At 47.6% G+C, this 15,340-nt stretch overlaps 1 protein-coding gene across 1 annotated transcript; it reads left to right on the forward strand.

Moving 5' to 3' along the window:
* Positions 1–2,056: 2,056 nt before the first annotated feature.
* Positions 2,057–4,500, forward strand: LOC124694501. Its single transcript, XM_047227513.1, has 2 exons — positions 2,057–2,404; positions 3,289–4,500. The coding sequence occupies exons 1-2, from the start codon at positions 2,264–2,266 to the stop codon at positions 4,150–4,152; spliced, it is 1,005 nt and encodes a 334-aa protein (XP_047083469.1). The 5' UTR covers positions 2,057–2,263; the 3' UTR covers positions 4,153–4,500.
* The last annotated feature ends 10,840 nt before the right edge of the window (positions 4,501–15,340 follow it).

The raw sequence follows: 15,340 nt of genomic DNA on the forward strand, positions 1-15,340 counted from the left end.
AAGTTTTCCCTCAGAAAGAAACCAAGGTTTATTGAACCAGTAGGAGCCAAGAAGCACGTTGAAGGTTGATGGCGGCGGAGTGTAGTGCGGCGCAACACCATGGATTCCGGCGCCAACGTGGAACCTGCACAACACAATCAAAGTACTTTGCCCCAACGTAACGATGAAGTTGTCAATCTCACCGGCTTGCTGTAACAAAGGATTAAACGTATTGTGTGGAAGATGATGATTGTTTGCGAAGAACGAGTAAAGAACAATTGCGAGTAGATTGTATTTCAGTATATAAACAATAGGACCGGGGTCCACAGTTCACTAGTGGTGTCTCTCCCATAAGATAAGCGAGATGTTGGGTGAACAAATTACGGTTGGGCAATTGACAAATAAAGAAGGCATAACAATGCACATACATATATCATGATGAGTACTATGAGATTTAATCGGGGCATTACGACAAAGTACATAGACCGCTATCCAAGCATGCATCTATGCCTAAAAAGTCCACTTTCGGGTTATCATCCGAACCCCTTCCGGTATTAAGTTGTAAACAACGAGACAATTGCATTAAGTATGGTGCGCAATGTAATCAACACAAATATCCTTAGACAAAGCATCGATGTTTTATCCCTAGTGGCAACAGCACATCCACAACCTTAGAACTTTCTCATCCACTGTCCCAGATTTAATGGAGGCATGCACCCACTATCGAGCATAAATACTCCCTCTTGGAGTCACAAGTATCAACTTGGCCAGAGCCTCTACTAGCAACGGAGAGCATGCAAGAACATAAATAACATATATGATAGATTGATAATCAACTTGACATAGTATTCAATATTCATCGGATCCCAACAAACACAACATGTAGCATTACAAATAGATGATCTTGATCATGATAGGCAGCTCACAAGATCTAACATGATAGCACAATGAGGAGAAGACAACCATCTAGCTACTGCTATGGACCCATAGTCCAGGGGTGGACTACTTACACATCGGTCCGGAGGCGATCATGGCGATGAAGAGACCTCCGGGAGATGATTCCCCTCTCCGGCAGGGTGCCGGAGGCGATTTCCTGAATCCCCCGAGATGGGATTGGCGGCGGCGGCGTCTCTGGAAGGTTTTCCGTATCGTGGCTCTCGGTACTGGGGGTTTCGCGACGAAGACTTTAAGTAGGTGGAAGGGCAGGTCAAGGGGCGTCACGAGGGGCCCACACAGTAGGCCGGCGCGGCCAGGACTTGGGCCGCGCCGCCCTGTTGTGTGGCCACCTCGTGGCCCCACTTCGTTTCCTCTTCGGACTTCTGGAAGCTTCGTGTAAAAATAGGACCCTGGGCGTTGATTTCGTCCAATTTTTCAGGTACCAACCCTTCAGACACTGCACGTGGGACCCTTGATGGGCACGCCACGGAGATCGCTGCGGGCCTTCGGATGATGATCGCGCGGCTACAGCGACCTATCTGGCTTTAGCTTATAACCAGGTCAGCTTAGAGTTAGATTTCCGGATCAAATTATATTTCAAAATGCATATGTAATACTGTACTAATTGTAACTAATTGTCCAGAAAATTACCGATTTTTTGAAAAAAATAGAGCAAAATATAAGAAATATTTGGTCATGGACAGATTTTTTTTTTTTGAAACACATTACAAACGCAGACGCTTATATACACGCGCATACACTCATCCCTATGAACGCACACACGCACACCCTACCCCTATGAGCACCTCCGGAAGACTGAGCCGGCGGATTGGATCTTGAAATTGACGAAATCACCACAGGTGTCTCGCTATCGACGGAAACATCGCCTCCCACTGAATGAATATTCCGCCTTTATGAGACACACAGATATCAAACCTAGGATTTGAACTCTGGTGGGCTAGGGATACGACCACCATCCTAACCACCCACCCTCAGTAGACAAGCTGTATATGTGGTTCTTACATGCGTCACGGTCGAGGTGCACGAGCGTGCGAGCTTGGCTGGACTCTGTCAAACTCAACTCCAGAAAACAAAACGTCGATGGGGATGGGTGCCCCGCTCCACACGGAGGAAGAAGAGGAGATATATACGCGGGAATCCCCTCCTCGCCCCACCATCACCCAGCTAACTTTACTCTGCTCGCTTCGTTCCTGCTCTGCCGGCCAATCCGTCCTCAGTTCTAACTTAGGGCGCCTTGCATGGAATTCAATCCATGAAGCTAGGGATTCTGCTTCCGGCCCGTCGTAAACAAGATAGGTAGATAGGTAGAGAGAGAAAGAGGACTGTTATGCAGGCAGGCCGGGATGAGAGCGCGCACACGGTGAACGCGGCGGCCGTCGTTCTGGCCGCCGCCGCCCGGAGCAGCGCCGGCCTCGAGCGCCACAACCACCAGCACCTGCAGCTCCACGACCACGCCACAGCCGTTCCAGTAAGACAAATTCACCGCCCAGCTCAACTGATTCAGTCGCTGTCCGTTTATCAAGTTCAGGTCATGTTCTTTCTAGCAGCGCGTGATTGTTCAAGCTCCATGCGTAGGTTGCGGTTGATCAATTTCACACTTGATTCTGTTCCATAGAAAGCTGTCATGCGCTTAAGTTGCTTGCCCTGCTTCGCTACTCCATATGCTAAAGATCGATGCATTCCTCATTTTGACCGTCTGGTCAACGTTCGTCTCTACATTTCGTAATTGAGGAACTGGATTAATTAGTCAAATTTTCTTTACGCCCAGCATCTACGACATAATTTTGCTGACATGTGCAGCAGCAAGTAGCAAAAACAAGTTAGATTTGCCTGCTATGCTAGGCTAGTATTTCCACAAGCACGAAGGAGGCGTCCGGTGAGTGCCTATCATCTCAGCCTCAGGAATCAGGATGCACGTGGAACTGGTGCCTGTCCATCCATACTCAGCCTAGTTTACTTTGACGTGTCCGTGTCATGTCATGTCATGTCATGTCATCATCTACTTGGCGGCAAAAGTCTCCCTCCACCTCTCAAAAAGCAAAGCACGCATGCCACACCATTTTCTGCCAATCTTCCACGAATCTCATAGTAGTAGGAGTACTAGCTAGCTATCCATGGAGAAAATATTCTTGATATGCCACCACAGCCAGTAGCTGAATTCTGCACATGCCGAATTACCTGCGCTACTCCTGGGTGGTTTCCGTCACCTGATTGGTTGACTATGCTTGTTATCACCTGAATAATTCAGCTCCAACTTCATCAAAAAACTAGTTCAGTGACTGATAGTCTGATACTACAGTGTTTAGGAAACTGACGGATAGTGCTCTGAAAGTCTGAATTTGTATTTTGCAGAAGAGACGATGGTGGTGGTCGTGGCTGCCGAAGCCGAACCTGGCGTGCTTCCGGCCCCACGGCCACCCACGCCGCATCGCCAACGCCGGCGACACGTCGCCACAACCGGCCGCCGCGCACATCGCATCGGCAGCACACGTCCACGACGCGTCTCACCCACCACCACCGGCCTTCGCCTTCGTGGCGCCGCCGTCGTCGCCCGCCTCCTCCCTCTACGCCTCCGAGTCGCCGTCGCCGGTGCTCCTCGGCCTACGACATGCGAGCTCGCCCAGCCCGGGCAGGAGCTCGATGATGTTCGCCGTGGGACCGTACGCGGAGGGGCCGCAGCAGCTGGTGTCGCCGCCGGTGCAGTACTCCGCCTTCACCACCGAGCCGTCCACCGCGCCGCGCACGCCCACGGCCATCACCAACCCCTCCTCCCCCGAGGTCCCCTTCGCCCGCTTCCTCGGCTCGTCGCTGTCCTCGTCTTCCATGACCGTCGCCGGCAGCGGCGAGTCCGGGCTGTTCCATGCGTACCAGCTGCAGCCAGGGAGCCCCATCCCGCTCGTCTCGCCGCCGGGACCCTCCTCGCCGACGCGGCAGCTGTTCCGGAAAAAGCTGCACCGGCGCGACGAGGGGTCGCTTCTCGACGGCCACATCCCCGTGTCAACCGGCGGGGGCGGCATGGATTTGGTTGTCCCTGGCACCGCTCGCGATGAGGGTCATGGTGGGGAGGCAGAACACGGTGATGACGAGGTTCCCAGGAGCGGGGAGTTCGTGTTCGGCAGTGCCGATGGTCCTGCCGAGGACATGGACGGCGAGGCTCGCAAGAATTGGCATTTCTTTCCCATGGTTGAGCATGACATGATCTTACCCAAGCAGTGAACTTCACAACCACATTCAGTTTTGGTCTGTTCTGCTCTGCTCTTGGTTGTTGTTAGCTAGAGTCAGACACTCGTGCAGCAAGTTACTAACAACATGTGCCGTGAAGTGGCGAGCCTGCTTGAAGGCAACTAGATATAGTGACCCTGGTCTAGTTTTTCAGCTATTCATCAGCCTTCTCCGGTGCCAACGTGCTGTAATTGCAATTCCTGAGCATGCACATACATACAACTATGTACAACAAGCTGAGTAGCTTTATTAACACTTGGTAAGGGATGTTTGCGGTTGATCTCCCTCAAATTAGTTGCCAATATTTCGTCAGTATCTTCTAAAAGAAACATATTTGTACAACAGGCCCGGACGCATCTTTTTGATGATTGGTTATGCAACGCTAAGCGTAACGTAGTGTCTTACGATTTTACGATGCTACTGCTGGCCTGCTGCCAATTGATACTTTGGTATCTTAACTAGCAAAAGTGCCCGTGCGTTGCACCGGGCCTCTCCCTTTCAATTAAGCCATATAGGCCATGCGGCGTGCCTCTTTTTCTCCCGTTAGGACAGTATAAGCCAGTTATCAAGCAATGGGGATTCTCAGGTGATCTTGTTGATTTCAATCAACTTGCCACGGTACCTGAGCGGATTGTATATGAGCTAGTGCGACTGAATGCAAGGTAGCGAGGTGGTACTATTTGCGAAACATGAATGCGTCATGTTTGTCTCTTTCGTAATATACGTAGTGGTGGCTTTGCCAGTCTCGCGGCCCATAAGCGATGGCTCATTGCACAATGTTGAGAAAAAACAGGCCCATGGAGATGTTGTCGCCTATAGCCAATCCAGTAGCGCATGTCGCCTCCCTCCACGGGCTCATTCGTATGACAAGCACGATTCTGTCTGGCCCGCCGTCGGCCCCCCTATAGCCAATCCCGCAGACGTAATAAAATCTACGCCCCGAAAATGTACAAAAATCTCGATGGTATCTTAGTGGTCGGATCGTCGGTTTTCAGCTTGAGGAAGGTTTGACGAGTGGTTTACATCTTTGGACGCCAATACGAAATGTGGATTGCGATCAACAAAAAGTTAGGCCAATGACCTCAATGCAATAAGATAGATTAATAAATTTAAATTGCGTGGCATGGCGGTAAAGATCCGCACTTCTTTTAGAAATATTATGGTCTGGTGAATTTTGTTCCCGACATTGTATAGAGGGAAATAACATGCCTGAAATTTAAAAACTGCAAATGGAGGCCAAGCTACATGTAGCTCTTTATTTTAAAAATCCAAAGTTATATTTTCAAAGCTCTAAAAATATAATTATTTTTCTAGATGTAGCCAATGATGTATGCTATAATCGTGCAAAAACTCAATGTGAAATTCTTTGTATTCTAGATACACAAAGACCGCAAAATCTGACAAGTTTCGTATGAAATGTGTATTATTCACTAAAATCAGATCCACACATTTTTCGTTTTTGTGTAGTCTAAAATACAATGAATTTTAGATTGTGATTTTGCATATTTCTAGATTTTATCATTGGCTACATCTAGGATTTTTATGTTTTTTAAACTTAAAATATAATTTCCGATTTTTAAAAATAAAGGGTACGTGTAGCTCGGCCTACATTTGTCCACTCCCGCCAAAATTTCACATCCTATTCAGCAAATAAAACTGATTAAAAATGTGCGACCCACCGTTAAACCACTATGAGGTCAACTGACTCAACCCATCTCATATGTCTAGTACAATATCATTTTCCCCCAGCCCAAAACCATCCACACAAATCCTATTCCTCTCCCAATCCCAACGGTGCTCTACCGTAGTGCCTCCCCAGAGCAACGATTGCAAATTTTAAGTTGGGTATGCAATCAAGGACGTGCACATAAATGTAGAAAATAAAATCAAAGCAATATGCTCCTAGAACTCGAAGCTACAGACCAAGGACAACCAGAGCTGAACAGATTCATGACTGCCTGCGCCCTGCGTGTCCAATCTTTGGCCGGACTGGATCTTCTATCTCTTAGCAACACCGGTTAATTCAAAACGGTGGTAACTCAAATCTCAGCTCAAGACGGTACTGCTTCTTCTATGATTCGGATTTCGTGAAGCTACCTAGGATTGAGCGCGTAGGCGAGCGCCATGCTGGTCTTGCCCGAGCTCTTGCGGACACGATTTATGGGTCATTTGGGTGTATTAACAACAGACTATTAAATGAATCTGGATCAACCCATCTTTTTCATGAACCATTCTGTATCTAGCACAGAAAGAAAACTAATCTGGATCTAGCACAAAAGGAAAGGAAATGGGATAATTATCGGGAAGAAATCATAGAAGAATCAATTCACATAGGAATTGGGTCGTGGGAGTTTGTTGCCGGAAGAAAATGACAGCCGCTGCTCGTAGCTCCGTCTCCGGCTGCGCCGCCGGCCCTCACATCGTTTCGTCAGTCTTTAGTCTTTACAATTCAATGTAAATACATATTTCGATTCTTTTCTGTTGTGTACGCTAGGTAAAGGGGCATCTCTGACCAATCTTGTTGTGCTCCCGTGTATCCGCGGAGGTACATTCTTTTTTCTTGGATAAAATAATATTTTCATATAATAGTTGATACTACCCTGCTTCTCAATAGGATGCCTATAATATTTTGACAAAGCTAAATTTCATAAAATTTGACCAGCTTTATTGAAAGATATGTCAACATTTATAATCACAAATTAATCAATGTTTTTGGAACCATCATGAAATATATTTTCATAACACATGCAATTCATTTCGTAGATTTTGACATTTTTTTGTATATATTTGATCAACTTCAAAGAATTTGATTTTGACAAGAAGTTATAGGGCGATTTTTTAAATAATACAAATTATCTATTAATTTTCAAAACTCATACACATTTTATTTAAATATTAAAAATACGACTCAGTCGGCAAGACAGTCGCCTTCCAGGGCCCTGGCCGACCGACCCAAATTGGCCCGGGCACCGATCACATGTTGCCTCGTCGATCGATCTTGGCTGCCCTGATGCACCTCAGCCGCACGCCGCCCTATCGTGCCCTCGGGCGCGCGCCGCCCTATCGTGCCCTCGGGCGCGCGCCGCCCTGACGCGCACCGGCCTGCCGCGCCCTGCTCAGCCCTGCTCCCGGCAAGCTACCCGCCGACCTGTCGACAGGAGACGGAGTCATAATGTTGCAATTTCTTAAAAACATGAATTATTCTTAAAAATTAACAAAAAGTTCATATTAGTAAAAAATTCTCACAGTTATATGCATCCTACGCTGTGAAAGAGTGAGTATTCGTCGAGCTCAAATTCCCTTGCTATTAATGAACTCTCGGCAAGATGGTCAATCTCAAATTTCAATCCTCATGATGACCAGCTGCCGTCGACAGGCGACGGAGTCATAATGTTGCAATTTCTTAAAAACATGTACAGTATATTTATTCTTAAAAATTAACAAAATAGTTCATATTAGTAAAAAATTCTCACAGTTATAGGCATCCTACGCTGTGAAGGAGTGAGTATTCCTCGAGCTCAAATTCCCTTGCTATTAATGATCTCACATCTCAAATTTCAATCGTCATGATGCCCAGCTCGTGCGCGCCACCCCCGGGGGCCACAGATTCTCTCTCGCTGAGTTATTCTCTGGGCAGCATGTGCGCCGTTCGTCGTAGGTCCCCAAATTTTCTCTCGCCGGCTGATTCTCCGGGCAACCCGTGCATCCTCCAAATTCTCTCTCGCCGGTGATTTCTTGGCAGCAGCCTACTCCGCCTCCGCCGTCCGGCTCCATTGGCAGAGGCAACATCTGTCATATTTCTCAAGTGGATAGAGCCCTTATTGGCAAACTCCTCACAGTTCCGATCCCGTCCGCATATGCAATCTTGGCGCTTGTCTCTCACTGCCATTGGTCCATCAGCTCATGTAATTGCTTGGTGATGATTGCAATTTTCGAGCGGTATATAAACTGGATGATTTCGCTATACAGGGTCGATGTGGGACTATTCAACAGAGAATATCAATACAACTCTCTATTAGTGCGTTCTTAGGCCTGAAACCACCCTAGTTAATAAAGCCCAGATGACTGAGATGAGACAGCCAAATCGAAGCCCAATAGCGCGCGGCTCATCAGCATCGCCCGCGCCAAACCCACGGTCTCGGCCAGCAGCCCCGCGCGGCCGAGCACGTCCACCATGCTTCCGTTGTGCTCCACTCCAGGCACGACGTCGCGGATGGTGGCCATGGTCCGGAATATCTCATTGGCGACGTCCACGAGCCCGCCGCCCACGCAGACGCACGCGTTGATGACGCAGATGAAGGTGACCTCGTTGGGGCGCAACCCTCGTCCTTCATCTGGCCGAACAGCTCGACGGCCTCCCTGCATCGGTTGTGGTCTGACAACCCGGATATCATGGCAGTGTAGGCGGACACGTCCCGCTCGCGCTCCAGCATGGCCGCGAACACCTGTGTCACCACCTTCAGGTTCTCGCACTTGGCGTACATGTCCACCAGCCCGTTGGCCACCACCTCGTCCATCCCGCTCCTAGCGAGGGCGTGCGACCACCGTCTCTGCCCCAGCGCCCCGAGCGCGCCGCACGCGGTCAGCGCGCCGACGACGCTCCGCCCTGTTAGGCCGCACGCAGGCTCTGAGCATCCCGTTGAACACCTCAAGCGCGTCCGTGAAGCCGTCCGCGCCGACATAGACGCTGAGCATCGTGCTCCAGGCGACGGGCATCCTGTGCGGCATTCCGTCGAACAGGACGCGCTCTTCGTCCAACTGCCTGGCCCTGGCGCAGGCGGTGAGGAGCGAGGTCCAGGAACAGGCGTCCCTGCTGCAGGCGTCGTAGGAGACGCGGCGCGCGGAGGCGAAGTGGCCGTCGGCAGCGTAGGCATGGATGAGGCCGTTGGAGACATAGAGGTGCGCGTTTCATCCGAGCGCGACGGCGAGCGCGTGCAGTGAGCGGACCAGCCGTCGTTCGGAAGGGGGAGGAGCAGGGCTGGCAGCGACGACAGTGAGAATGAAGGAAAGGTGTATTCGTTGGGGGAAGAAGGCCGGGATGATGCGGCGGAGACGGGGGAAGAGGCGATGGCGTGGGGAGGGGAGGAGAGGCCTCGCGGAGGAGGTTGCTGGGCAGCAAACGGTCGGCGAGGTGCGTCTAGGACCTGAGCAGGTGGGCGACTTCGTCGGGACGCGGCTCACGCTCCCCTGCCGCCTTCTCGAGCAGGCCGAGCTCAGCTCACGGGCGACGCGTGCTTGACCTCCCCTGCCGACGCGCGCTAACCTGCCGCTTGGACCGACGGGCTTCCCAGCCGAAACGGTATAAACTGAACCGGTACGTTGGTAATTTAACCTATTATGTGATTTGGTGGGAGGGCAAAATTGTCCTCAAAAAAGCGTTGACGAAACTTTTTGGCAGAAACCTTAGCTCCTTTATTATTAGGTATAGATTCGGTGGTAACATCTTACATGTATCTGATACATATCGTGGTGTGTTTAGTATCCTGATACAATGTTGGTTCCATATGATAACGTGCTTATGCTAAAAAAAAAGTATGCAAAGGCCTAACAAGCTAAAGAGTAAAATAACAGAGCAATCTTCTTTGGCTGGCGGCATCGGTAGTTGGGCGGCGCTCGTTGATCTCGATCTGGGCCGTGGGTCTAGGCGTGCTACGGGCTCACGCCTGATCTACGTTCTCCCTCAATGGGCAATCATCCTCAGGCCACCTCTGCTTCTCCGAGGATGCCTGGGCTGATCCGGGTTTGGTGGTGGTGGTGGTTTCTTTCTTCGTCGTCGGAGGTCAGCTGGGTGCTGGGGTGGCGGATCACATGATCCGTCTACTTCGGTGATGAAGATCTAGTCGACGACGAGCTAGCGGTAAAGGGGCCACCGGTGAAAACCGCGCCTTGACTTTGTTCTTGGCGGATGATGGCGACGGCTATTGGCGTCGTTCCTTTGCGAAGGCATCATCTTTGTTGGCCTCTCCGCTTGCTCTCGCCGAGTTGGGGACTCGCGGCTGTCGGTGAAAACCGTGCCACGATTGGCGGGCGATGGCGGCGTTAAGCATCGCTTCCTTATTGAAGGCATCGTCGTCGCAGTCTGCGGCTACTCACTCGTGCTGCTCCGGGGGAAACCCTAGATCCAATCTGGATCGGATGATGACGGCGCTCCCTACGTCGCTCTACCTCTTGGAGCATCGTTTTTGGAGCAGCAGCTGGATGGAGGTGGATCTTGGTGGAGTGGTTTTCATCTACCACGTTGTCGTCGATGATTCTCAGCGGCGTGGAGCTACGGGGTATCGAAGACGGGCGAGGACTGCTGGGCGCGTGCAGTATGGTGGAGCTGTCTGGCGTCATGGTGACATCGACGGCAGGCCTGGCACGGTCAATGCGTTGATCTCACTTGGAGATGAGTTCGAGATAGATGACGGTTGCGAACTCTGCGACGTGTGCAATGGCACACCCTCAGGGTTTTGCTTTTTGGATGATGTGTGTTGGTGTACCGTCAGGGAGTATGGCCTTGTTCTTGGTCACCCCGTCATTGTAGATATAGCGAGTTGTCGTAGGAAGGAGGCTTCAAGTTGATCTTTGTATTCCCCTTGTAAGGCGTTGCGAATAATTTAATAAAGCAGAGAGCTGGGTGCATCCCTTGGATCCCTTGGATGCAGAGGCTGGAGCTATGCTCCTTTATCTAAAAAAGAGTAAAATAAAATTGAAGTCACAAGGTAAACTAAATATTTAAATAACAGAGCTTCTACAGTTTGAGCGTGATGTTTATAAAACTAAATTTGTAATGAAAGAAAAAAAGTCAACTAGCTATTTGTGTTTAGTGGCTTTAAAGTATGTGGCCGCAAGTGTTTTTGGTTTGTGGATCCGTATATATTTATGTCCATATCATGCATTAGGCTGGTCATAGTGCTAATATGTTAGATAATATCATGCATCTTAGACCCACAAAAATGTTGATGTGACATATAATTAAGGAGGAGAGATATAATTATAGTAACATAGGTGGATACTGTATCATATCGCACGTTACGAGAAAAGTAAATGTCAAATAGATCTTGTACATTGATTTACATTGGGATTCTACAAAATAATACAAAATTATAATATTACTCTATAATACCATCCACTATAGAGATAGTATCATACAAATATCATATGCATGATACTAATATATGATACTATGCACTATGACCAGCCTTAGGCATTGGCCGATGCTCAATATATGAATGCAACGTTTAATGACCATCCTCTATGAAAAACATAGACTATGCAGAAAATATAAATTATTAATTAACATTTAAATGCATTTGACTTATATTTTATATACATATAAGAATATGTTATGTCAAAAATCTCATAGTATCTTGATATGATTTTATGATGCAATACTGCTGAAAAGAAAACTATACTATCTACTATCCTGATATTGGAAATTAACCTTGGTTGCTTGCACTTGAGCCAAATCCTCACAAAACTTAGAGCAGCAAACAGTTGCATATGAAGAAACGTTCAAACTGGCCGTTTGCGAGAGCTAGGCCTGTTCGAGGTCAAGGGGCTCCACTAGCTTGTGTATTTGTATAAGAGGGTTGACATTCATAGAGATAATTTGAAGTGTAATTTGAAATTCATGAATGAGCGTAGTCTTAATTGTTTTTGTTAATTTTCATGTACCAATCGATGGTGGGCCAACCACATATACTGTTATAACACCAACTCTCACGTTTGACTTGATGAGACCTTCACGTGAATAGAATATTTGATAAGGCCTATAAGATCATTTGTTTTATTAAATTGTGAAAACCGAGACTTAAACCTAAAATCTCTCCTATGTTCACCAACCAATCCGTACCTAATAATAAAGGAACTAATGGCCAAAAATATTCGTCAATAATATTTTTTGGATGGTTTTACCCTCCCACAGATTCACATAATACTAATGTTGCCCTTACCGGTTCGCTGCCCTTACCAGTTCGCTGCCTCGCCAAGCAATTGTTTTCTTGTTCCTTTGGTTCGTCGCTAAGTTGGGCTGCGGCGCGGTGGAATAAAAAGACGACCCGATCTTTGTTATGGTTCTCTCTCACGTTCTGGGTTGGGTCACGCACAGAAATTCTCTGTCTGCAATAGTCCCACCTCGCTCGTATATATGAACTTCCATCTGTTTTTTATTAGTATGTTTTATGGGTTATAACAAGCTGGGGGGGGGGGGGGCAAAATATTTTTTTACCATGTTTTATTTTGTTTACTAGCGATTCGGGGCTATTTACCATGTTTTATTTTGTTTACTAGCGATTTGTGTATACAGAAACTGATTAACTAATAAATTTGTTCTTATTTTTTTCATTGCCACCAACTCCTATGCCGCCATTGGAGCGACCACGAGGGAATAATTATGGCAATCCAAAGGTCAGTGTATGTGTTGTTATGTTGGCAGCCCGCTCACACATGCTTTTATTTCCAATCAGCCGGTGACGATCATCTCGGTGATGCATTCATGCTCGGCTAACAAGGTGTATTTTTCTCACCCAGTGCAACACAGGGACAATTTTCCTAGTATAACCAAAATTCTAAACGGGTGAAAAGAGGGTGGGCAATCCACATATATTGTAAAAGTTCCGATTTTAACATCAATTGGTTGTCTGCTGTTCTGAGGAATGTCATGGAGAGCCAAAATTTAAACAACTATAATAAAGTATAGTTGACTGATCACTGATGGGTCTACCTGCTAGATTATTTTCGGAATTCCAGTTGAAATACGGTCGAGATACTTTATCAAATGCAACTTCACATGGGCACATGTTGCGCCCTACAACCACGTCTGCCTGCTGCCATGGGGACGGTGGTGTTTCTCTGTACATCGGTCAGAACATTAGCGCTTTGCACAGCCGCAAAAAAATATAAGACATTAGCACTTCGCTTGTTGGCAAATCGACAAATCGTGCATCTACTCTACGTGCGAGTAAGACACATATATCTCTGGAAAATGAATAAGTAGACACAGACATTTAGAACAAGTACATGCAAATATGTTCGGCCGCCTCCCCTGTTTTGCAACTGTCCCTGCTAACAACAAGTAGACATACTAGTTAATCATCACGACAGCCACCAACATCCCGTTACAATTGTTTCTACATTTCATGATCGACGATTCTTCAGTCAATCTCCACATGACATATATTGATGGTCACCAGACCGAGAACATAATGCTACTGAAAGGAAAAACGCATTACAGTTCATGGAAAGTACAGAGAGCTAAGAACTAACTCACATCATAATTATTGCCTACACCATCAATTAATCCTCAAATATAGTGTAACTGTGTAAGTATATCCATCGCGGAATGAAAGAAATTACTTGTCTTGAATCTTCATGTCGATTGAAGAGATTTGCCAAAGGTTTGAAATTGCCCTGTAGGAGAGGGGAATCAGCTAGCTAGATCGGGCAGCAACCATGCACCTGCTAGCTCCTCCATCTGCATGCATGCCTGAATCTGCCACCGCCTCATCCATCCCGGCAAGACAAATGCAGCGGCGCCGCCACATGATCGATCAGATGGTGGCCATGGCACGCCGGCCGGCCGGCATCTATCTGTGTAGGGGTTGGGGCGGCGGTGTGTGAGTGTGACGCTCCGAGATGAGAACGAGAGCCTTTTATACAGCGAGTGATGGAGAAAGTTGGTCGTGATCGGTCGATGGGTGGCATCTTCCCTGGGGATATCCACCTCATTCCTTTTTCAACTTTACCAAATGGCGGTGGCATCTCCAATTCTCCAACCAGGATATACTCAACCAGCAAAGCTAGAGAGGGGGTGGCATGTCGATCGATCCATCCGTGTATCCCTTCCATAACCTCATGTACCCTTCTCCTTTCATGTCATGTGGAGTCTTTTCCAACAACTGGACAGATGAACAAAGGCAGACTTTTTTATTTCTCCCTTTAACAGGCCATGCATATGCACATGCCTTTTAATTCGGTGCAAAGCTAATACTGTCTAGGTTCCCTTTGAGTGGCTTGCTTTTTTTTTTTTTTTTTTGAGAAGCACAGTACAAACGCAGACGCTCACATACACGCGCATACACTCACCCCTATGAACGCACACACGCACACCCTACCCCTATGAGCACCTCCGGAAGACTGAGTCGGTGGATTGGGTCTTAAAATTGACGAAGTCACCACAGGCGCCTCGCTGTCGACGGGAACGTCGCCTCCCACTGAATGAATATTCCGCCTTTTATGAGACACACAGATGTCAAACCTGGGGTTTGAACTCTGGTGGGCTGGGGATACAACCATCCTCCTAACCACCTTGATTCGCTGGAAAGCTAATACTTAATGTATGAACTTTATTTTTTTTAAAAGTTTAACTTGTTTTCATTTTATTTATTTTGAACATACCAGGTTATATTAACAATGAGGTTCATGGTACATGATTACATGACTCTTGAGAACAGAGCTAATACTACCTTCGTTCCAAATTATAACATGAACTTGCCACACCCCTCCTCTCCGACGCCGGACGCCACGGCTCCTCCTCTCGAACGCCGAGCACCACCAAGATGTGGAATGGAAGATGCAGAACGAAATTTGAAACAAACAATTGAAAATAAAAATCGCAAATAAAATGGTGCCAGATCCAGATCCAAATCTACATTTCAAATATAGCAATGGCCCACCTAGGGGAGTACCAGTGGCACACCTAGGGAGAATAGGAGTGGCACACCCGTCAAATAGCAGTGGCGCACTAGCTCGTGTGCCACTACTAGCTGGATTACCATTGGTGCACCAAATGTGCGCCACTTCTAACACTTAGTGGTGGCGTGCTTATAATGACGCACCAGTAGTGCACCACTAATAGGAAAAATAGGTGCGCCACTGCTAGGCATTTTCCTAGTAGTGATTGAAGGACCCTCACGAGCTCAAACTCATAGTGCTGCCACTGTTAAATCATATGACCAACAACAAAGGTGTTTCCATCCACCTCCGGTGATTCATCCTGAAAAACACGAGGATAACAACTTTTAAGGATTTCCTTACCTTATACATGATTGGGCCCATGGTTAGGGGTTGCAGGTTCTTTCTGGAAAAAGAACCAGGGCAAGACTTTTTTGGCTCACACTAGCATTTTAGCTGTATATTTGGTAGAGCGTCGACCATAAAATGTGCTCTTTGTTTATGTTCTCACAAGCTCCGTGTTGTG

This window comes from Lolium rigidum, chromosome 1, assembly GCF_022539505.1.
Source record: "Lolium rigidum isolate FL_2022 chromosome 1, APGP_CSIRO_Lrig_0.1, whole genome shotgun sequence".
Classification (NCBI taxonomy): domain Eukaryota; kingdom Viridiplantae; phylum Streptophyta; class Magnoliopsida; order Poales; family Poaceae; genus Lolium; species Lolium rigidum.